Source organism: Natrix helvetica, assembly GCF_964273705.1.
Source record: "Natrix helvetica genome assembly, chromosome: Z".
NCBI lineage: Eukaryota > Metazoa > Chordata > Lepidosauria > Squamata > Natricidae > Natrix > Natrix helvetica.
In genome coordinates this window covers 56863481-56886676 of record NC_138554.1, presented here as the reverse complement: position 1 = coordinate 56886676, position 23196 = coordinate 56863481, and the positions used below count along the sequence as shown (strand labels likewise).

The window sequence follows — 23196 nt, the reverse complement described above, 5'->3', positions numbered from 1 at the left end:
AATCAATCCAGAGTTTTTGCTTAAGGCACAAATGACTAGGTTCATTTAGAAGAAAAGAGAAGAGGGTGACCACTGACCAGTAGCAAAAATGGGAAAAATCAATTACAGGGCAGTGGATGCAACATTTGAAGACCTGAAGATAGATCATCCTGGAGGTCTGTCTGTGTGAATTAACATCAACTTTAAGTTTAGTAATTAGATAATGACCACTTTGCTAGAGGAGACATCAAGAAAAAGTGTTGTGGTCAAAATGATCATATTCGGGTCTTTTCCCCTGTAAGATTGAGAATATCTTGGTGATGTTTCGACAAGGTCCCACTCACCATCTTCAGGCTGGTGCCTTTGGCTTCGTCCTACTGCTGTGTGTGTGTGTGTGTGTGTGTGTGTGTGTGTGTGTGTGTGTGTGTGTGTGTGTACCAATAAAAAAGTTCTGGTTTCAGTTCAATATTAATCTTCAAAATTCTTTTTATCATTTTTTTTTATTTTCACAAATCTACCATGTGTGGTAAAATGTTCCTTCATGTTTATTACAATTTCAACATTGATTGGAAGTACTTTTATGCCTATTAATAATTTCTCTAGTGTCATATATCAGCAATATATCATTTTGTAAAAGTTCCCCTTTAACACAACATTAATTTCAGTTCCTTTAGGCACATGCTTTCCCATTAATCTATTTGTATGTTATAGCTAAAATTCTTGCCTATTTCATCATGTAGTCTTTCACTTGCTCCTCTTCAATTTCAAATTTCAACAAAAATGTATACGTTTTTGTAATCAGATGTTCATTATTTGTACATAGGTCAATTTTCAAGTTCTATCTTGTATTGTTCAATCCCTACAACTATATGTCTGCATTAAATCTTTATCTTAATTATGCATATGAAAACTATTGAAAACGAAATCCCTTTGCAATTGTTCTCTTGATTTCAACTTGAACTTTTGTCTTCCTTTATTAATAAGTTGTAATATGTTGACCATTTTTCTTTGCCTGCTGTTTATTATAAAATGCTTTCAGTGCTGAGAACATAAAGGTATCTGAGGATGCAACCTGAGTTTATATTTATTCCATAATCTTAATGTGGCATTTCTCACATATATTTTTTTTTTGAAATCTACATTAACTTTATTGTACCATAAAAACCCATGCAATGCAAAGCTGGCATTGTAAAACTTTAATTTGCTATGAGACATTTTTCCTTTTTGGGCATCACTTTATTTCTTCCATTTTTATTTTTATCTTCCGTTATTTTACCATTTTGCTATATAAGTTATCCTTTCATAAATGCTTTAATTGCAATCCAAACTATGTTTATGTCTATGCCTTTATTTAATTTCAAAGCATTTCAAGTTATCTACAGTACCTCAATTATTGATTCTTTTTGTACAAAGTTTCATTTAGCCCCTATCTGCAAATTCTGCTTTTGCTGTTATATATTAAAGTCACTGATCTTAAAAAGATTTTGGTAATATCTCCACTTTATTAGTAGATAGCACATTTATTAGAAATCCAGAACATGTCTATTTTTGAAAAAAATCTGTGACTTTCAAAAAAAATATTACATTCTTCAGAATCATCAAATTTACTTACCTCATAGTCCATCTATAGTACAGAGTCTTCAAGTTTTTTATACATGTTTTCTTGCAGTTTTGTACATTTTCCTCCGTTCTCTGATAGTAGCCAGATCTCTTTTAATTGATGCAGACAAGATACAATTACTGATGTTGTACATTTCCCCCTAATTCTTCAAACTTCCTTTGTAAAGACTGGCATAATCCCTTATATTTGTTTGTTGAGTTTCTGATCCTTTAATGCCTTCTTCAACTTTTGCTGCTTTTCTAATAGTAGGCATTTCCCCCCTAATTTGTAAGAAACAAAAATTAAAAAGAGCCTTTCCCCCCCTGTCTGTCACTCTTTAATTCCTTTTGACACACTGTACCACTATAATCACATGATCTTTCTGTTTCCCTTTTCTACTTAGTCTTTATTTAGCAGAATGATTAAAATATCAATCTTCTTAGAAATTTTAAATAATTCCCTTTCCATGGAGTTGCATATTATTTATTTAATTTAAAATACTTTTAATAAGGCAATACTTCAAAATTAACTGTCCCTTTAGTCCATTTTTAACTTTTGCATTCCAAACTTCCAGCAAGCTTTTTGCTTTTAATTCTTTTAAAAGTCTTTATATCCTTAGTTTTCTTTAATTTTTCCCAAGGATAAAAGGAACATTCCAGTGGTGTGTTGCCAATTTTTTTATGGCTGGTTTGGGCATGTTCTTGGGCGGGTGGGCGGAACCTCCCGCTACCACCCCTACCGGTTTGCCTGATCCAAGCCGAACTGGGAGCAACCCACCTCTGGTACATTCACCCAGATGGCTTTGGACTCTCAGTCTCTTTACACTTTAGATTTTCTCCATCCAAAAATGTTTTAGAAAATAGATTATCAAACCTTGTCTTTTAAACAAGCTTTGATTGAGCAAGTTGTTTTCTCCTTGGACTTTCGGCATTCTTACTTGCCTATAAGAACCCTCTGGATCCTCCTTTCCTCACAAAGATCTCAAGTGAGCAATTTCACAGCTTTCTCCTTGTCCAGAGAAGCTTCATTTTGTCAGGCTCACTGTCTGGCTGTCAGTCTTTCCTTCTGTATCTTTGCAATAGATGGAAAAATCCTAGTTGCATGTCTTTAACCAGAAGTTTGAATTGATCACTCATGACTAAGGTATAAGGGATTAATTTGCTAATGAGAACTTCTGATTTAAAGATTAATTTAATATTATATTTATTTGTGACGGTGCCCATCCACTTCTTTGTCTTGGCTCCATTTTCCTTTTTGGAGTCCAATCCAGTATGCCTCTCAAGAGATACACACTCAAGAGATACACACTTAGGACACACACTCACCCTCAAGTGAGTCCCTTTTGGGAGAGGGGGCGGTCTAGAAATCTAAATAAAAGTAAAAGTAAAGTAAAGTAAGGTTCCCCCATTGTTAACTAAAACATAGATAATTGTATAAATATCTTCCCAGAAAAAGGTATGTTAGCATATTAACCAAACTGAACATAATGTTAGCCAGAATATTAAACATATCATACTTCATTTCAGTAGATCAAGAAAGTAGATCAAGAAAGTATTATGCTAACCTTTTAGTTTTTACATTGTTCCACTGAATGTAGAAAGTGCATTGGTCTCATAAAGACAATTATTTTAATGGTGCCAAGTAATTTGATTTGTGTGTTGTTTTGGAGGGGAGGTGCACACGCGCGAGCATATTTCATGAACTGACAAGATTCTTGGTTTTTAGATTGTGTCCTACCTGCTTGATCTCCCAGAAAAAGATGAAGAGGAGGTGGAGCGAGCACAAATCAACAGTTTTGACAGCCTTTGGGGAGAGACAGGTAACTTTTTTAGCTAGAATGTTCATATCTCTTGGGTACATAGTGGATTTATTCAAAGAGATTTGTTCTGTGGGAATTCTTTGCAGTACCAAAATTGCCTCCTTAATTTTCTTAATTTTGGGAGTGCCACATGAATTAGGAAATGCAGGTTTTCATTTGTTTGCCAGTTAATTAGATAGCTAAGATATTAATTAAATAGTATATGTTCAAGATTCATAAGCATTATCCAATACATTGGAAAACTAGTACCATTAGGATTCATACAGATATAGATAGATCTATTAAATAATAAATATTAATTTTTCTGTTAGATTGATTTTCCAATCAGTAATATTTCTAAAAACTTTTAAATATCTTGATTTAAAAAGATGTACTTTAATTTTCAGTCTTTTTCTGTAATCATTCAGTTTATAAAAAAGAGGAATCTTATTCTGGTATAATATTCTAACTCACTGTGTAGTCACATAGGCATACAAATAATCCTCAACCTATAAATGTAAGGGAGTCTGCCCATTATAGTTGCAAATGGTAACAACCATTAAGTGAGACAACCTTGCGTAATGACACCTACGACTTGCTCTCTCTGATCTAGCTCCACCATTAAGCTAATGTGAGGCCTGTTTAGTGAGCATGGGATATTTCATGGGTGGGGAGACCCTGGGAGGGTCCATAAAGGAGGCAAACAAGCAACAAATTTTTTTGCAAAGCCAAAAATAGCCCAGTGGGGGAAAGAACACAACTAGATTAGGCCCCAGATTTGCATTCCAATGCCAGAGAGACTTCCAAACAAGCCTCCATGCTTGTCCAATGAAATCATACTGGAGGTTGTTCTCAGGAAATTGCAAACTTCTCCTGGCTCTTCTTAGGCTTTGGAGAAGTCAGCAACCTGTATTCAAATGTGGCAGCTTCAGGATGAACTTTCCCTTGCTTAATCCCCTCCTTCCCCAGAAAGCCACATTTCTTCAATAAAGAAAACAAAACGCACAAACTTATTGCTCTTTCCTGCCCTCCTTTTTAGATGCTGAAACTAAGCTCTCTGCCTCTGCCCTTCAATCTCAATCCCTTTTAACAACTAAATTTGCTAAATTTACTGCATGATTGAAAACAGGGTGACAATATTTGTATGTTACTTACCTTGAGTGACTGCCAGGCTGAAGAATACTGTAGGAAATGAAGGAAGCAAGCAAAGATAAGCTTTTTGTAGCTTGTTTGTCTTAAGGACTGAAGAAAAAGTTCAGCTCAAAAGAAAAAGCGACAACACAAACATGCTGAAACCACAGGAGACTTTGGATTCTAAAGGGAGTCAAACAGACAGCAAAAAGCTTTCCACAAGGAATTGTCAGAACACTGAAAATGGCAGTTTTCATTGTTTCTATCTCAATAAATTGTATTTCCTCTTTTGTGGATATATTATTTTATTTATTCATTCATTTATCACATTTCTATACCACCCATTTCACTTAAACGATTTATTATATTTTCCAGTTATTATAGATTCATTTACATTCCTATATGGCATTATTAATTCTTATCAGTGGGAGTGCTTTTAAATGACAAAGCCTTTCCCCTCCCATTTTACCATTAATTTAAAAGGAGGTTAGGGATTTGCAGGCAGGATATTTCTAGTTTCTTCACGAATTTTCTATTGAAAGTAGGGATAATTGATCAACCACTTTAAGCCTAGTTCATAGTTTATACTTACATGATTGTAATATATGAATAATAGGGTGTGTCTGTATGTGTGTTTGTCTGTTTTAATGCTATGGTCCTGCACAAATGTACATCAGGTTTTTAAAACTTGATATTTAAAAGCATTTTTAAAAAAACTTGAAAAAACATGAAATGCTCCAATCTGGATTTCTTCCATAGTTTTAGTATTTATTATTTAGTTTTAGTATTATATTTAGTATTTAGTTTTAGTATTATATTGTGGTATGTGCACCCACTGGCTAAACACAGTTTCATTTTTCATTTTTTTTCCCTTTACTTTATATATAAAAAAAGGGGGGAAACAATCCAAAGAATCCAAAGAAGAAAACAGGAGAATAAGGGCAGAAAACACAATATATTATATAATTCAGTGTATACTAAAGAAGTAAATTATGAAAATACTATTCATTGCATATATGTATAAAAGGGTTGGCTTGCATCATGACAGTGCAACACTGTTTTTGTCATTTTGATTAAAAGCCTTCAATCCTGCAGGCACACTTTTTAATTATCCTGCAGATAATTTAAAAAAAAATACAGTATTAAAGTGCCCAGTAATTTATATATTATTTCACTCCATGCTAATTAAATCTATAATTTTTCATATTGATACATTACAAAATGTTAGCATACAATTCAAAATCACATTTACACTTTTATTCTATATTATTCTTTGCAAAACCATATTAAGAAAAACATGGAAATTAAATTAAATTATTATGGAAGAAACCCACATTATATGTCTCTTAGTTTATATTTTTCAGAATAATGCTCTTGAGCTGATCCATTTTCAACATTCTATATATATATATTTTTAAATTATTTAATAAATTTCACCTTAAACTCACATTTAAGACAATTTAATATTCCTAACAATAGGATTGTTAAAATAAGTATAATCAACTTTTTGTTTCCAAATATTTTAAATAACTAACTTCATTTCAACTTGTCATAGGCAATAATTTTTCTTTGAATTCTATACAGCCGTTGTAGATTTGGAATTATTCAAATGTACTTTAATACTGATAGTGATTCAGAGTGCTTGCTAATAATGAAATCAAAAGATGTTTTAATTGGATATATTGATATTTAATTTTTATCAGTCCAAATTCTCTTACAATAATCTAGAAATTTGTCATAAGCTGGTTGAAAATATTATACCTCTGTTGGACTATGAATTTTAAAAAGTCTTACCTCCAAACTAGAATTATTCAAAAGAATAAGCTTATCACATCAACAGACATCAACATTTTACTGCCATCTTAGCACTGCAGCCTTTAATGCTGCAGAAGTATTAGTCTTATTACTCAAAAAAGAAATTGCCCCTATTTAATACAAATAGGCTAGCAAAATTGATGTTAACCTTCAGGAAGTGTGCTGCACTTCCTAAAGTCTAAATGACTCTGAACCTGGGAACGTTCAAGATTCCAGGTAAAAATCTGCCCATCACTGTCACATAAACCGAGAATCCTCACATATCATAGTAGTTGTTCTACTGCTTAGATGTGGGGAAATTAAATGAGGATTGGCAAGATTTATTACAACCATCTGATTGTGAGGTGGGTGTTGTGTCTAGTATTGGATAAATAGGAGAGTGGGGTGTCTAGGTAGCTAAGGTATTAGAGATGGAAGAAAGGGTTATGATAGTATGGACAGGGGAACTTATGATGAGGGGAGGCTTAGCTATTCCAGGGAGAGGAACATTGAAAATTTGTTTTCATTGTTAACAAGGCTTCTCTCATCATCTTTTCTTGGCTCTCTACTGTCTCTAGCTTTCTTTATTTTCCCCCTCCACTGGATTAGTTGATTGTATGACTGGCTATAAACTCTTACTAGCTATGGTTGCACTACCAACAGTTAAATTTTCCAGATGTTTCTTTAGTCTCTTCAGCTTAAGTTCCAATATTTTCTTTACACTGCCTACTTGATGCTCCAAAACTAGGGAGATTTACAGGTAGTCCTTGACTTACAACCACAATTGGAACGGGAATCTTGATTGTGTGAAGCAGTGAGTAAGTCATTAGGTGAGATGACACCTAATAGCAGAACTATTACATGTCCTATTGTACTCTCTTAGAACTACCTGTAAATAAAAGAAATTGTCTTATTTTGCATTGTTTAAGATCCTGCATATATAACCACTGTACATATATAGTACAGTGTATTTCTTCAAGTTTCAAAAATACAAAGTATCAAAAGTTTCCAAATTAAACATACAAAACTCTGGCTTTTTAAAGCAACAGTATTCTGACTTTGAAGAGAACAAAAGGATGGGATTCTTCCACATTTTATACTTTTTCTTCAGCTCTATAAATTTAGATTCATGTCTAGATACAATCTTTGGTTTGATCCCAGTTTGTGTGCAATAAAAAACATATGTACAAAATTTTCCAAGGTCATGGCAGATTGTTCTGAAGTCAAAGTATTTCATATTAGAAAGGAACAGACTACTCTGATGTTAAAACATGCCCAGTAAATTTGGACTGGGACATTTTGTGGTCAGCATATTTCAATCCTGACACGTTTTGTGTCCTATAATGATATATGTATTTAAGTAAATTATTATTTGAATTTTGATCCAGATTTAAAAATGAAATACATCTTAGTTATCAAGTGTAGCTTGTTAAGTTTGAAAGAAAATCCAGGAATTATAATAGCTCCTCAGCACCATCAGTTGAATTTGTCTTCCTTTTAAAAAAGATTTTTAAGCTCCCATGTGACGTAAAATCACCATAAGTAAATAAATACCCCTTTTTGAGACAAGAAATTGAAGTGCATATCAATTGTTTAGTGCGGTAGGTCTCGCTTTATTGAAATTGTTCATCAATAATACTGCATTGAATTGTCAATACTATGAGAAATAGATTTAGTTTTGAGGGGATGATGAAATTATCATACAGTGTTCCCTTATGTCTCATAATTTTATATCTTAGAAACTACATTGTATTCTAACATGTACAGGAGAAAAGTTTTGGGAATGTTTAAAAACAAAGAATTATCTTACTTTTGAAACTATTTTTATGGATAAAATAACATCTTATTAACTTTTAAGGCTGTAGAAAAATAACTTTTTTCTGTTTGCTCCAACAAATGACTTCTAATTCCAATCTAGAAGTATTTTTATGTACATATACAAATTATCAAATTACCTAGAGTTCTACATGTAGCAGAACTGAAGAACAACTCTTTAATATCAGCAGTGCCAAGGAATGGAAATTCTTGCAAAGGGAGAAAATTAAATACATGTATTAAAGTAAGAAGTATTACTCATTCTCCAGAAGTTGCTTCCAACAAGCTAGTCTTCGAAAAGTTTTGGAAACTATATCCAGAATCCATTTCCATTTTCCTTTCTTTCCTTCTTTTTTCAATTTCTGTTCTTCTTAAAGTAGATTGAGAGTCTGTAATCATTTTTTTCTAATCAGTCTTTTATCTCTTCAGCTCTAACTGCTGCAGCAGGAAGAGGCAAGTTGGATGTTTGCCGTCTGCTTCTAGAGCAAGGAGCAGCTGTAGCCCAGCCCAACCGACGAGGGATTGTTCCTTTATTCAGTGCCGTTAGGCAAGGCCATTGGCAGGTAACAGAATAAGAGGGAGGGAAAAGCTGTTCCCTATTGTATTGTAATACAGCTGTACTGCTGTAATAATATGTATACTCTGTATATTTTGGGGACCACATTTGTTATTTTCATCAGCCAGAGTATGTGAGCCTCTTGTTAGTAAGAGTAACACGAGAAAACTGTAGGGACTTGTCCAGTTAGTCTCCAAGAATTATGTATGATTAAAAGGAAGGGAAAAAAATACGGATGTTTTAGACATGTTGGAATATCCTAGAGACCTTGAGTCCATTTTTGATAAATTGCATTCATTGCTATAGGATTTTTTAAAGGACATAGGTAAATTCATTCATTTATTCATTCATTCATTCATTTGACGATAATGGGCTCTGTCTTCTTATTTGTTATTTGTTTACCACATTGCCATATTTATTTTAAAAAGCATATTTCTCTTCCTTTAAAAAAAAAAAGGATATTAAACATTTTAGTGACAAACATTTTAGAGAGATAAGCAAAACAGCCAAAAAAAACCTCAAATAAAGTGAATTAAAAAGCACAAGTGAGTAAACAAAATATAAAATATCTTGATATCATATACCTCTAGTATATCATTAATCATGAATATATTATAATGCTTTAAGAAATTAAGGCTTTAAACATAGATAAATCACCCAATAAATCTGTAAGCTATAATAGCCTGAATCTGAAAATCTGTTCTGATTTAAATATCCCATTAAATTGAAATATAGACTATACATTGAAAAAGTTTAGGTATGATACAAATCCACATATTGAACTGTAGTCCTGGAATGGTTTCCACTTTGTATTAAATTCGATAACATATTTACTTTTAAGGTACAAAGTTATTTTGGAGGTAAAAGCATACTTAGTAAACTGCAACTTAGTAAACTATTCTTTCAAATAAAGAATTTTCCAATAAGAAACATGTAATACCAATGAAACAGCTAACTTATACAGAGCTAATTCTGCATACATTAATGTATGTAGAAGTGAAGTGATGTTTCAATGGTAAAACAACCCATTTGTCTCTATTAGTCATAATAAATGTAATCTTCTTATATTAAAAATCCCATTATTGCATCTCTTATTATTACATTCAAATTCTCCACCCATTTAATCATGCAATCTTTTATTTGTTTGAATTATGAGTTTTACCACCAATAATTTATGAATCAAGCTTAACTCATATTCAAAATTATATATTATGAGGTTTTTGAATTAAGTCAAGTCTCAATATTCCCCCTTGTTTCTATAATTGCTTTAGTGTATTTCTACTTATTTGAAGATACTGAAATCAACAATGTAAACTAGATTATTCTAAAACAAAACTTTCAAAAGATTTCATCATTCTCTTATTAATAATTCAAGCTTACAATCTATTGAATTATTAACTTTCCACTGAAGATTTTTTTTTAGTTTTTGCCTCTTCATTGAAGTAGACATATAAGAACAACTTGGGAGGTCTGAGAAAATCTGGACACTCTTTTCCTTTATTTTTCATAGACATTCATGAACTTCTACATATTGTTTATTTCTGTTTACACAAATAGCTTTCAGTTGATTCAGACCACGTGGAAGTCTTGCCCCTTCTGTAGAAGGAGCCAACTTCTATACAATCGGTTCTGAAAAACATGTTTGGCAACTAGCATGTTTGGCATTCAAATGTGCTAATCCACCTCACATAAATCTTGTAAAGTTCAAAATATAATCCTTGGTTTATTATTGGTTCATTATAGGTAGTCAGGCAATCCTGGCATTCGCAGTTGCTATCATAACTCAGGACCACACACATTAAGAGAGGACCTCATATGACCATAATGTGGAAAGGCATTGGGTTATATGTTCACTCTAATTGCTTCAAATCATTCAGTAATATATACTCCTGTTTTTCTGTGATTTTTTTTTCTTTCTGATGCCCGAGAGATGAACAAATCTATCAAAAATACCTGGCTAGTACCCCATACCATAATGAAGCATCAGAACTTAATTGATTTGAAAGAAGTTATTTAGTTCCTGATAACATTTTAATATCCTTATGTAATGCTAGTAGTTCATAAAATCTCTATCTCTTTGATCTGGAAGTTCCTTGAGTTAATCTTACAATTATTGGATTTTGAGCTATATATTATTCAGAATATAAATTGAGGAAATTATTACTTTTTCAGATTCAGTCTGAAAATGTCTTATAATACATTTTCTTATTCATCTTGGATTTGTTGTTCTAGCTTCCATGATAAATTTTTATTTGTATATAACTGATAGTGTTAAAGGTTTTGTCACAAAAGGTAAACTTTTCCAACCAGAGATGGCTTCTTCAATTAACTGATGGTGATTTTTTTCAGTGTCAATGGGGATCAAGTAGTGTTACAGATGTTTTGAGATTGCTTCTATTTACAGATCTTTGTATTTTTCTTTTATTCCTCTCTCTCCAGCTACTGCAACAGCCCACAGTTTTAATGTCTGTTTTAATGCTAAAAATCCAGAACACTGTAGCTTCTTTGTTTTCTATTACTTTATCTATTATGGTCCCTCCAGTATTTACAGGCAAGTTATATTTGTTGCAGCTATTGCAATACACCATAGTTGCTACTTTGTTTTTACTTTACTATTATTTTTAGTCCGCTGTAAAATCTTCTTGCAGCAGCTAACTAGTTGGTGCACTGTTTCTTCAGCTTATTCTTTCTGCTCCATTTTAATAAAAGTAACCCCAAGTGTAGCACATTCAGTGGGACAGGGCTCATTCTGTATAAGCAGTATTGCAGGGTCCTTTCATCTGAAATGGTATAGGGCTTCCTGCCTGATCAGGGGGTTGGGCAGAAGACCCCCAAGGTTCTATCCAGCTGTTATTCTATTACTCTATTCTATTGTATGCACTTTGCCGCTGGCTGACTCTTGCATCAGGTAATTCTATGGCTTCACCTTCAGAGCGATGGCAACTGTTTACTGATTACTGGCCTATCCAATCTCTCTGCCTGCTCAGATGGCAGTCCATCTGGTTGTACTGGGGCTGGCTGCTTTTGCATGTGGGCCCTTCTAGAACTGGCTCTGGCTGCTTATCATCGGGGTCCTCCAAAGAGTCCACAATGATAAACTATATATGTTGACAATGTTGAGCAGTGATTCTATTTAAGATACTATTTTTCTATACAGCTTCAGATTGTCTATGTAAAGGAGAGAGCCTGACAAATGTTTTTCATGTTTGCCTGACTTATTCAGTACTGTTGACAGAGGAATCAATGCAGTAATAAATAATAATGGTGCTGGTGCTGGTGAATTTCCATGAAAGATATCCTCCTTAACCTCTCCTAGTCTATTACCATTTCCATGAAAGACAACTTCGTCTTTCATTTTGCCATTGATCTTTGCACAAAGCTTCTGAGGTCTGTATTTACTAGGCACTTGATTATCCAATCACATGAAAGAGAATCAAATATCTTCACATAATCAATCCATGCTACATTCAAGTTGATCTTCCTTCTCTTTCCATTTTCCAAAATCATTTTGCCAATTAGGAGCTGATCTTTTGCTCCTCTGCTGTTTGTTTGTGTGGTGTCCTTTCTGCTTAGATAGCTAGATGCTGTTGGACTGCATCAGCTACCACATCAGTTAGCAATCTGTAGGTAAGCAGGTAATTGGCCTGTAGTTGCCTAGTGCTGCCTCTTTTGATGGATCTTTCATTATCAGGTATGTTTTACCAGATGTTAACCAATCTTCAATTTCATCTCTTAATTTAATAATTATTAATTTAGTAATTCTTGATGAATGTATTGTTTTCTTTTTTTCCTTTTATGTACACTGAGAGCATATGCACCAAAGAAAATTCCTTGTGTGTCCAATCACACTTGGCCAATAAAGAATTTTATTCTGTTCTGTTCTACTCTATTCTATTCATTCTAAATTGTTTGGTGATGAGTGAGTGTAGATCAATCAGACTTTTCAACCCAAAACCATCAGGTTCATCTTCACCTGAAGCTGACCTTTCATGCTTTTTGTCCACCATTTCTGTTGTTATTACAAGTTCAGCTTCTTTTATTATTGTTATCCACCTCTTGTTTCCTAATTGAATCCTTGTACTTTGGGGGATTGTCTGATTGCTGCACCTAGAATTGCACTGTTTCTTCTTTGTCAAGTGATCTTTGTCAAGTTCATTGCAGTATCTCTATTGATGGATTGGCAGAAATATTTCTGATTATCAGAATTAAGGATAATTCCAAATGTCCAATATGAAATTCTTAATTTCTTTATTCTATTCTACTTTAGATGATAATTTATCATATGTATCATTAACATTCACCTTAAAAAATTGAATTTTATTTCCATATCTTCATTTTTTTGAATTATATTAAAAAGGTTATCTTCTATGTATGAAACCAATCTGGAAGAAATTCTTAATAGAATATAGTAGAATAGAATCTTTAGTGATTTAGTTATTTGACTATATCAAAATAGAACAATTAATACAAATATACAAAAAAATACAAAAAAGACAATAGGGCATGTTCATAATAATTTATCACCACTACAGTTAACCACAATTTAACTAAATATTTTGTTCTCTTCAAAAATGCCTTTGATGGAAAGAATGCAGTCTTGCTATTAATATGCAAGTTTGTTCTCTGCAAACTATTACTAGATGGCTTTGAATATACTCAACTCTGCCCTTAGGGCTGCAATTGGGATAGATTTATTCATCCCCAGAGAAATTTCAAAAGTAGGCTGTATCTATTTCACTATATCTACTATTATGGGCAAGAACCCTTTAGAAGAAATGGGGTAGCCCTCATAGTCAATAGAACAGTGGGAAAAACATATGGGTTAGATATGGTAGTAGAGTGCCTGAAGAACTATGGATGAAGATTCATAACATTGTGCAGGAGGCAGCAATTAAAACCATCCCAAAGAAAAAGAAATGCAAGAAAGCAAAATGGCTGTCTGATGAGACCTTACAAATAGCTGAGTTGAGAAGGATAGCTAAAGGCAAAGGAGAAAGGGAAAGATATATCCAACCGAATGCCAATTTCCAGAGAATAGCAAGGAGAGAGAAGAAGGCATTCTTAAATGAACAGTTGAAAGAAATAGAGAAGATAATAGAATGGGAAACACCAGAGATCTCTTCAAGAAAATTGGAGATATTAAGGGAATCTTCCATGCAAAGTCAAGCACGATGAAGAATTAAAATGGTAGAGACCTAACAGTGGAAGAGATTAAGAAGTGGTGGCAAGAATACTCAGAAGAACTATACAAGGAAGATCTAAATGTCCCTCATAACAAAGGTGGGTATGATTGCTGATTTCGAGCTAGAGATCCTGGAGTGTGAAATTAAGTAGGCCTTGGGAAGCATTTCCAAGAACAAGGCTAGTATTCCAGCTGAACTATTTAAAATCCTAAAAGATAATGCTATTAAAGTGTTGCAATCAATATACCAGCAAATTTTGAAAACTGGCCACAGGATTGAAAAAGATCAGTTTATGTTTCAGTTTCAAAGAAGGGCACTGTCAAAGAACATTCAAATTCTAGAGTTGTGCTCATTTCACATGCTAGCATAGTCATGGTCAAAATTCTACAAGCTAGACTTCAGCAATATGTGTAACAAGAATTACCAGAAGTATAAACTGTGTTTTGAAGAGACAGAGGAACAATTAGATTGTGGAAATAGCAGAGGAGTTACCGAAAAACTTATGCCTCATTGCCTACCCTAAAGCCTTTGATTGTGTAGATTACAACAAACTGTCTCAAGTTCATAAAGGGATAGGAATACTAGACCATATTATCTTTCTCCTGAGAAATCTGTATGCAAGTCAAAAAGCAACATTTAGAACCAGACATGGAACAACTGATTAGTTCAAAATAGGGAAAGGAGCATGACAAGGCTGCATATTGTAATCCTGCTTATTTAACTAATATGCAAAGAACATCATTTGAAATTTTAGGCTGGATGAATCACAAGCAGGAATTAAGATTTTCAGGAGAAATATCAACCACTTTGGATATGCAGAGTTTGGTTTGGCAGCAGTGACATGTGTGAAGAGGGAAGCTCCCAACCACTGCCACTCTGCATTCTACCCACCGGCTCGCCCGTCCACCCACCTGGCTCTCCCTCCACTGGGAAGTCTCTGGCCATCATCATCTCTCTATGCTCACCCCCTGGCTCTCACTCTGGCTGCCCATGGTGAGTTGTGGATTGACCATGTTGAGTTGCCCTGCAATGACTTGGTAGTGGTCAGCTAGCATAAGTGACTTGGCAGCGGCGAGCTGGCTACACTGAGCTGCCATGCCGAGTTATCCTAGATCCTGGTCCATGGGATCAAAAAGAGTTGGATACAACTAAGCAATTGAACAACATCAGTTTACTTCAATAAGTCAGCATTTATATATCTTCACATTCTGCACTATATGTGATCATTGGGAATATTTTGGTGTTATATCTTTATGATTGGAAGTAGAGAACCCACATAACTATGGTTGGTGAATTATCTTATGGTGTTGGCATACGCTGTACCCTTAAAAAATCTTAAAATGAGGCAATTAGGAACCTATTTCTGTGAAAGCCAGTCCTAAGTATAAATAGAATTTGACTTCTTGTATACATTTCCTGGGCCCTAATTACACCTAGTCCACCTCTTCCAGAAAACAACTACTTTAGTTTTGCACTTATTGTATTCTCATCCCTACCTGGATATAAGATATAAATACCATATCTGCATAAAGCAGGATGTTTACATATCTTAAGGCACATACATATTGGTTGAATGAAGAGACTTTGAAATATTAACATAAAGATTGAACAAAAAGTATACAACCTTATGTGACTTCTTTATTGGTACAAATTTTCTGTTAATAAACTATAAAAATAAACTAACTTTCTATTAATAAATAGATAAACAGTTGATCCTGTATATAGCATTAGGCATAAGTTTCAGTATAAAGCCTTGATTAAAGAGAGGAGGCTGGAGTCAATGCTTAGGTCCATAAATTTTTTCCAAGGCAAGTCCTTGTTTATTAAATCAAATACTGTGATGAAGTGTGTTAAAGTAAATAGTTGATTTCCTGCATATTTTTCTACTAGGTGACATAAAATGAAATTGTTATCAATAATGGAGTGGGGTCTGGAGTGACCAGACCCAAATCTAATTTGCTCTTTGGGTAGCTAGTTCTTTTCAATTACCAGCATCAAACTAATATAAAAGATATTTGGCTATGATGTCAGTTAGATTAATTGGTCTATAATTTGAAGGACCAACCTCATCACCCTTTTTATAAATGATGACTACAATAGAGATTTCCCAACCAGCTGGAATTTGGCAGGAATTATTTATATGAATAAATAAAGCTACAAGTAAGAAAGCCCACCAATCAATGTGACATTTAAATAACAAAGGTGAGTAGAAGATCTTCTCCAGGAGTGGTAAATCATTTTGGGCTTCCTCTAATCCAGTACAACTTGGGTCAGTGAATAATTGGCTGTAATATTCCTTCCACATATAGGCAGGTATAGGAATGTCCAAGGAGAACCTACATTCCTGCAATGTTCTTGTGACTGAGTGCCAGAGAAAGGCTAATTCTTTGTTTATCAGAGAGAGGACAAACAGTGAGACTACTTAACACCTGACAGTTTTATTGTATTCTTGTCTAAATGAAAGTATGGTAATGTAATTATCATTTTATGGATGGTTCCCTACTAAACACACAGCTATTCTTTTTCTTAATTAATTAAACCAGCCCTTTATTTGGGACCTTCTGGGGATGCCTTTTAAGTTAAGAATTTTCTTAATCCTACATTTTGCTTTTCATGAGCTGTAAGTACAGATATGATATATTTGGAAGGTGAAGTCACTGTGTTTACCAGAATCTGGATTTGATATTTCATATATTCAGTCAAAGCCCTCATATCCACTCTGGCACATTTTATCCTGGTGGACCTCTAGATCAGGTGTCCCCAACCTCTGGGATGTGGTCTACTACCAAGCCATGGCCTATTCGCAACCGGGTCATGCGAGTGGTGGGCTGTGCACAACTCAACTTGTGCAAGCAGTGAGCCAGTGTGTACATGCACGCAGCTCAACCTGTGCGAGTTGAGTTGTCCGTGCATGAAAACCGGCCTGACACACGGCCCGATTTCTCTTTCTCCCCCAGCTAGGCAACCAAACCACAAATGCTGGGGACCACTGCTCCAGATAATGTAAATCACATGTATCAATTTGATGTGCAGTCTGAGTGCCTGCAGAATTTAATAGCAACTGATTGATGGTCGCTATTTCTCTTATGTAAAAAGAATACAATTGTGCTGTAGAAGCAGAAATTATTTGCAATGAAAGAAAAATACAGAGGAATCAAACTGTATTTTCTCCATCTTTGATTCTTCCTTATTATTGCTACTCATTTTGGAAAAATAATACTTTATTCTGTGCCCAGAATTTCTAAATATTAAATTAAAACAAAATTTAAAATGTTAAAAGTAGGCAATATTAAAACAACATAAAATTTAAAATATTTAAAACAAAATATATAATAGCCAACTACTACTGTATGAGAAGAAAAATAACCATAAACAAGCACTCAATATTATTTTTAACAAATATCAAACAATTAATTCACAGATAATATTACATTTGATTGCCATTCAAAATATCCTCTATGTTAGAACTCTTTTATAGTTGAAAAAATAATAAAACAAATTGGCAAATGTATATTAAATCAAAGCATACAAAATAGTAAGTGCCAGAAATATACAATATATTACCAAATTACTAAATTTTAAATGTACATCAAAACAATATTCATTTAAAATTTCTCAAAAAAGAGTGATACTATTAAATCTTTACTATGCTAACTTAACTCTTTTTCAATAGTTCACTTTAGAAATAAAAACATTAGTTCTGTGATAAGTTAAAACAAGACCAATAAATAAGTTTATGAAATACTAAGAAAACCTGAAAGAAACAAGAAACGTAAATATATTTTCATAAATCCTTATGTTGAAGTTTTCTCATGTGGTTGAAGAAACAATATTAGAAAAAGTTATCTACTTGAAAGTCGGGTACATGGTTGAAGCAAAATATATTTAAATAAATAAACAAAATAATATTCAGAGACAAGTAAATCAAAATTAATAACATTATACAGATGATTTAAAAACAATTAGGTTTGTATTTATAATCAAGGTAAGTTTCACTTTAATTTTTTTTATATAGAAAGAGAATCAAAAACAAAAAAGTAATCCTTACTGTGTTGGTAAAATAACTGTTCTTTTAGTGTTCTTGTAATTAAAAGTTGCAATTCTAAATATTAATAAAACAAATATGATAAGGTGTTAAGCAGGAAAAAACCTGCCAAAGTCAACATAGAAAGTTAATCAGTATGATAAGCTATCTTCTGAAATGTAAAAGAGTCATAAATCTAAACAAAGGAATTTCAGTGGAGAAAGATTGGGGAAGGGGATGTAAGAGAATTCAGCCAATGAAAAGATATTTAAATTAAACCTGAAGGTCTATCATAGGAATCTCTAATCAACAATAAACCACAATAATTACAAAAGCATTTAAACATTTACAAACCTCTGAACTCATCCGTTAGGAATAGCCCCCACAAAAATGACTCTTCTGCTAAATTCTTGAACTTAACTGCTTAGAATACACCCTTCTACAATTAGGGAGAAGCTCAGACTCTTGGCTGTAGATTCTGGTGGCTCTTAGTAATTGGCATCTTGAAATTTAGTTTGAATTGTTTAGTCTTTCTGTGTTTCAATTAAGAAGCATTTAATATATTTTTGAGTCACAGAGACATAAGGTATGCAAGAATGAGATGGGATATATCCCATAGTTTGTTTGTGGTTTTTTTTTTGTTACCATTGCCCTGCCTGTGGGTTCCTCCACCCCCTACAGAAAAAAGTTAATTGCAGCCAACAGCCATCAAAAGATTGTGATTTTTAACAGAAGAATCGATGGTACTTCTAACATGATATTTATGTAGATAGTTTGTACCCAGTGTATTCTTTATGTGTTTTCAGATTGTGGATCTCTTGCTCACCCATGGTGCAGATGTTAATATGGCAGATAAACAAGGTCGAACTCCTCTAATGATGGCAGCTTCAGAGGGGCATTTGGGCACTGTGGAGTTCTTATTGGGACAAGGTTAGTATTGAAAAATTGTAAGATTAAAACCAAATCTTCCAGAATACAAGTCTTCCCATTTTTATAAATAATTTTGTTCATTCTTTGATTCTGTACCACATCATTCACATGCAGAAGAATAGAGATATGATCGACTGAGGCCAGAAGAGTTTATTTCAAGGTCAAAATATTTTCATTGCAATTGGGAACTCCCTTATTTTCAACCAATGGTTTTATGTTTTGGAAATATTTCAGATATTTTTAAAAACAACTTTTCAACAATTTATTTTAATTTACAACACATACTTATGTGTTTCACAAATCACCCATCTACCCATTGCATCTATGTAGAAACTACTCCGTTATTTTTATTTTTGTGATCACATACTACTACAAATGTAGATCACCCCCTGCTGAATTTTGATATCGAGGAGATTAGATTATCAGTAATAGTTTGTATTAAGAGACAGGTGCCACGGTGGCTGTCCAGTCTTAGATTTTACAAGAAAGGATGTAAAAACACTCTTCGTTATTATATTAATCTTCTGTGGGATAAAGATCTCTCTATCCATCTATGTTTCTCTCTAATCTATATGGTGTGCCCATCTTAATCAGGTAACTGTGGGCAGTTTACCCCTCCCCCAAAAGCCACCCTATGAAATAGCTGTAAGGTATTATCAAATTTAAAAATAGCAAAAGCACCTCACAAAACTGCTAACAGAATACAAACAAAACAAAAATGCAAGATCACATCAACATCATGTCCCCTTGAGAAAAAAAAGCCTATACCTTCAAAATCTTCCAGAAGCCCAAGCAGATTTCAAGATCTCAGGGGAGGCTGTTCTATATGGCAATTCACATGATATAGAAGGCACACAATAATAAGTGATATTATTTCAGAGAGTGGACCTGGAGTATGTTTGTTTTACAAGTTCTGATATAGAAAATGTAGGGCTTAGTATGGTGTAATTAAGGATGAGTTTAGACCCAGGCTATTAGTTTCTATTCTTTTGCAGTATTTTTCTAAGATAACCAAAACTTAAGGTGAAACTTATTTCCCCAAATCCTGGATGTTTGAATGATTTAATTGATAGGTGTCTAGGTGACATATACCAGCCATTCTCTTAGGAGTATTCCAAGATTCCATGATAAGCATGGAGTTCTCCCAAATAATGTCCAGTCCCACTCATATAGATGATAGATGCTTGGCTTGATTTTTTTGCTCAGGACAGGATGATAGTAATTTATGGAGATGGCAGTATATAGCTCTTTTAAAATGGACAAATAAATGGATGCCAAATAAAAGGCAACAACCAGTATGGTCCCCACCACTATGCCCAAGCTTGAATTCTGATTGAAAAGATAATCCATTTCTTCTGGTATGCTCTGTAGGTGACCAGTGAACATTGTCTGAATAACTGCAGAGAATAAAGCAGATGACCTTAATGGAGAGAGGGAGGATCTATTACCAAGGCGACAAGAAATAAAAATTATTTAAGCTTAGATGAGGGGAAACAGTATGAAACTATCTTAGACAAATACACCCTGAATTCATTCAAAGATTAAAAAAGGAGAAAGAGAAGCACATTCTAACTTGCAACTTTCTGGGACTATAGCCGTTCTTAATAAAAAGTAGTTTTAGGTACATATGATATCTGATTCTTGTCTACAAAAGAGACAGCAATAATTTCCAACAGTAGCTGAATTCTGAGAAGACCTCTTTTAAATCTGTAGGAAATGTCCCTTTCTAAAGCAAAGCAATGATAATCATCTAGAATCAGCCCACCGTACCTACACACTCACACACACACACTCCATCCCCACCCCAAAAAAACCCAGGAGAAATATTGTATGAATCCAAGCCACTAGTAGCCAAAGAATGCCAGAGACAACCCTGCTTCCTTGGACTCCATAGGCAAAAGTGAATTCCAGCTAATATAGCACAATGCTGTTCCAGCCATTACATGGAGTCAAAAGATTGGTGAATTTGAATTACTTTTATCAGCAAATAATTGTGCTAACAGAAACTACACATGATCTCTGCTCAGAGAGGGTGCTTTCTAGCTTAAACAAGACCATTGAATGCATTTCATTGATGCAATAAATGTGCTAAATCTGTTTTATTGCCATGATCTAGACTCAGATTTAAATTTTTCCCATTTTCACTTCTAGTATTTCCAAACCAACATTCCAGTTGTTGTTGTTGCTGTTGTTGTTGTTTTGTTTCATCTGTCTAAAGTCTACAATAAGAAGGCAGCCATTCAAATTGGTATACAGAGGGAAGGCATTCAAAACAATTTCCCATAACCTCCTATTGTTATGTATACTGTGAAATCACTGAGACTCTCACCAGGCATTTTCCAGAATTGATCTGAATTCATAAGGCACCTGAGATAAACCTTTATAATCTATCAGTTTACCTCACAAAGATCTTGAGCGTCAGTCAAACTTATCAGCCTTGAGTCATTTCAATTAAGTAGCCATATAAATTGAATAAACTATTATTACTAGGATTGGGAAATTGTACAATCATGACACAGGGCTAGTTATAATGTTGTCCATATCTAGGTGATAATACATTAGCTGCAAAGCACTGATAAGGTCTAGGTGTAATCATTTAACTGTGACTTGCGTGGAGTTTCCTGGAACAAACCCATATAATTCGGGTGGCCATAAAATCTTTAGTTTTTCCCAACCCACTCTCTAAAGCAGTGGTTCTCAACCTGTGGGTCAGGACCCCTTTGGGGGTCGAACGACCCTTTCACAGGGGTCGCCTAAGACCCTAGGAAAATACATATTTTTGAAAAAATATGGAAAATATAAAATAATTTTATGGTTGGGAGTCACCACAACATGAGGAACTGTATTAACGGGTCGCGGCATTAGAAAGCTTGAGACCCACTGCTCTAAAGCATGAAGGTTGAAGTCATCAATACCAGCAAGAGGAGCATTTCAACACGCACTGGGTGACCAATTAAGCAACCTGGGCAGAGATTCGTTTGGGCAACAAGGAAGTCAATAGATGAACTGCATCTCAGATTTCTGCCTCTGCCCTGGTAATCTCATAAGTAGGCTAAGCAAATACTCAATTATACATACATCAACATTTTTCTTGTGGGGAACAAGATGATATTATATGTTGGAAAGAACAGCTGGCAAGATTTGGGATGCAGGGAAGGACTGGGTTATGCAACTTTGGCTGCTAAAGGCTTCCCTATTCCTGAGTTGCCCAGTTGACACTGTTACCCAGAGGAGAGGAAATTATCATTTGTGTGGCCATATGTTTTAGATCTCATTTTTTAATCTCTTAGTCCTATGTTTTGTTAAATGGTTATATTCTTCTCTTTTATCCACCAGGCCCATTTTGTTTTTTTGTTTTAATGCAAGAATGATTTAACTGAGATGCTTCTGGAGAATTAAGATTAGATAGGAGAACTAATCAACAGATAACTTTGTCTCATTCTTAAGGAATGAGCAAAAATGGAGAAGAATGTTACAAGAATTTTGTTCCAACATATGGTGAAAAAGTTGCGAAGCCATTTTCTGACCATAAAATACTCTACAAGCTACTCCAGCAAGCTATTTGGTAACATTGTTTCTCTACAGTATCTATCAAGCTAATATAAGCAGTATTTCTTGTAAAAGAGATACATACATTCCTAAATAAGTCCAAATCTTTTTGAAAGATTGCTACAAGAATGAGGTGTAAATCATTTTACCTTGTGCAAGCACTTAAACAGCTTTGCTTTTTTCCTCCAGGCTCCTCAATTTCCTTAATGGACAAAGAAGGATTAACTGCTCTTAGCTGGGCTTGCCTAAAAGGCCATCTTTCAGTAGTGCGAGCTTTGGTAGAGAGTGGAGCTGCTACAGATCACGCTGACAAAAATGGTCGTACTCCATTGGATTTAGCAGCTTTTTATGGAGATGCAGAAGTGGTAAGTTATGATTATTTTTATTTTTTGTTTATTATTCTATAAGATAATGATTCATTTCATTTCTTTATCACAGCCACTGATTCATGTGACATACAGACACTGCCATAATATTGGTACCTCTCCACTTTCCCTCAAATAATCTCAGTTTGCAGTAGAATAAACTGAAACTAGCCCCATTCTTCATTCCATAGTTCGTAGCGCAGGAAAAATGGACTATGTAATCCAATATTTTCAGCTGCATCTTATAAAATGTAAATAGGAATTGAAACCTATGACACCTTTGTCAATTTTTCATATTTAATTTAATATGTAGAGTTAATTGGGTTACTAACTGTCTTCTCACACCACATAAATGGTCAATATTGAACAGCTTATATGCCCTTTAAATGTTAACTACAATATTGGATTGGAGGGCTAAAGAACAGGAACCGCATGGTTACATTGTCAGCAATAAGCCTTGATGACTCCTACA

At 34.1% G+C, this 23196-nt stretch overlaps 1 protein-coding gene across 7 annotated transcripts in view; it reads left to right on the top strand.

The window, feature by feature from the left end:
- TANC2 (tetratricopeptide repeat, ankyrin repeat and coiled-coil containing 2) overlaps window positions 1-23196 on the top strand; it is a gene marked incomplete at its 3' end in the record, with an annotated part of 370267 nt that overhangs the window by 312927 nt on the left and 34144 nt on the right. For all 7 annotated transcript variants that reach the window (XM_081933706.1, XM_081933707.1, XM_081933702.1 and 4 more), the window contains 4 exons: window positions 3305-3398; window positions 8547-8680; window positions 18687-18810; window positions 22549-22724. In XM_081933706.1, the coding sequence (XP_081789832.1) occupies window positions 3305-3398; window positions 8547-8680; window positions 18687-18810; window positions 22549-22724 (528 nt within the window). The remainder of the gene's footprint in view (window positions 1-3304; window positions 3399-8546; window positions 8681-18686; window positions 18811-22548; window positions 22725-23196) is intronic.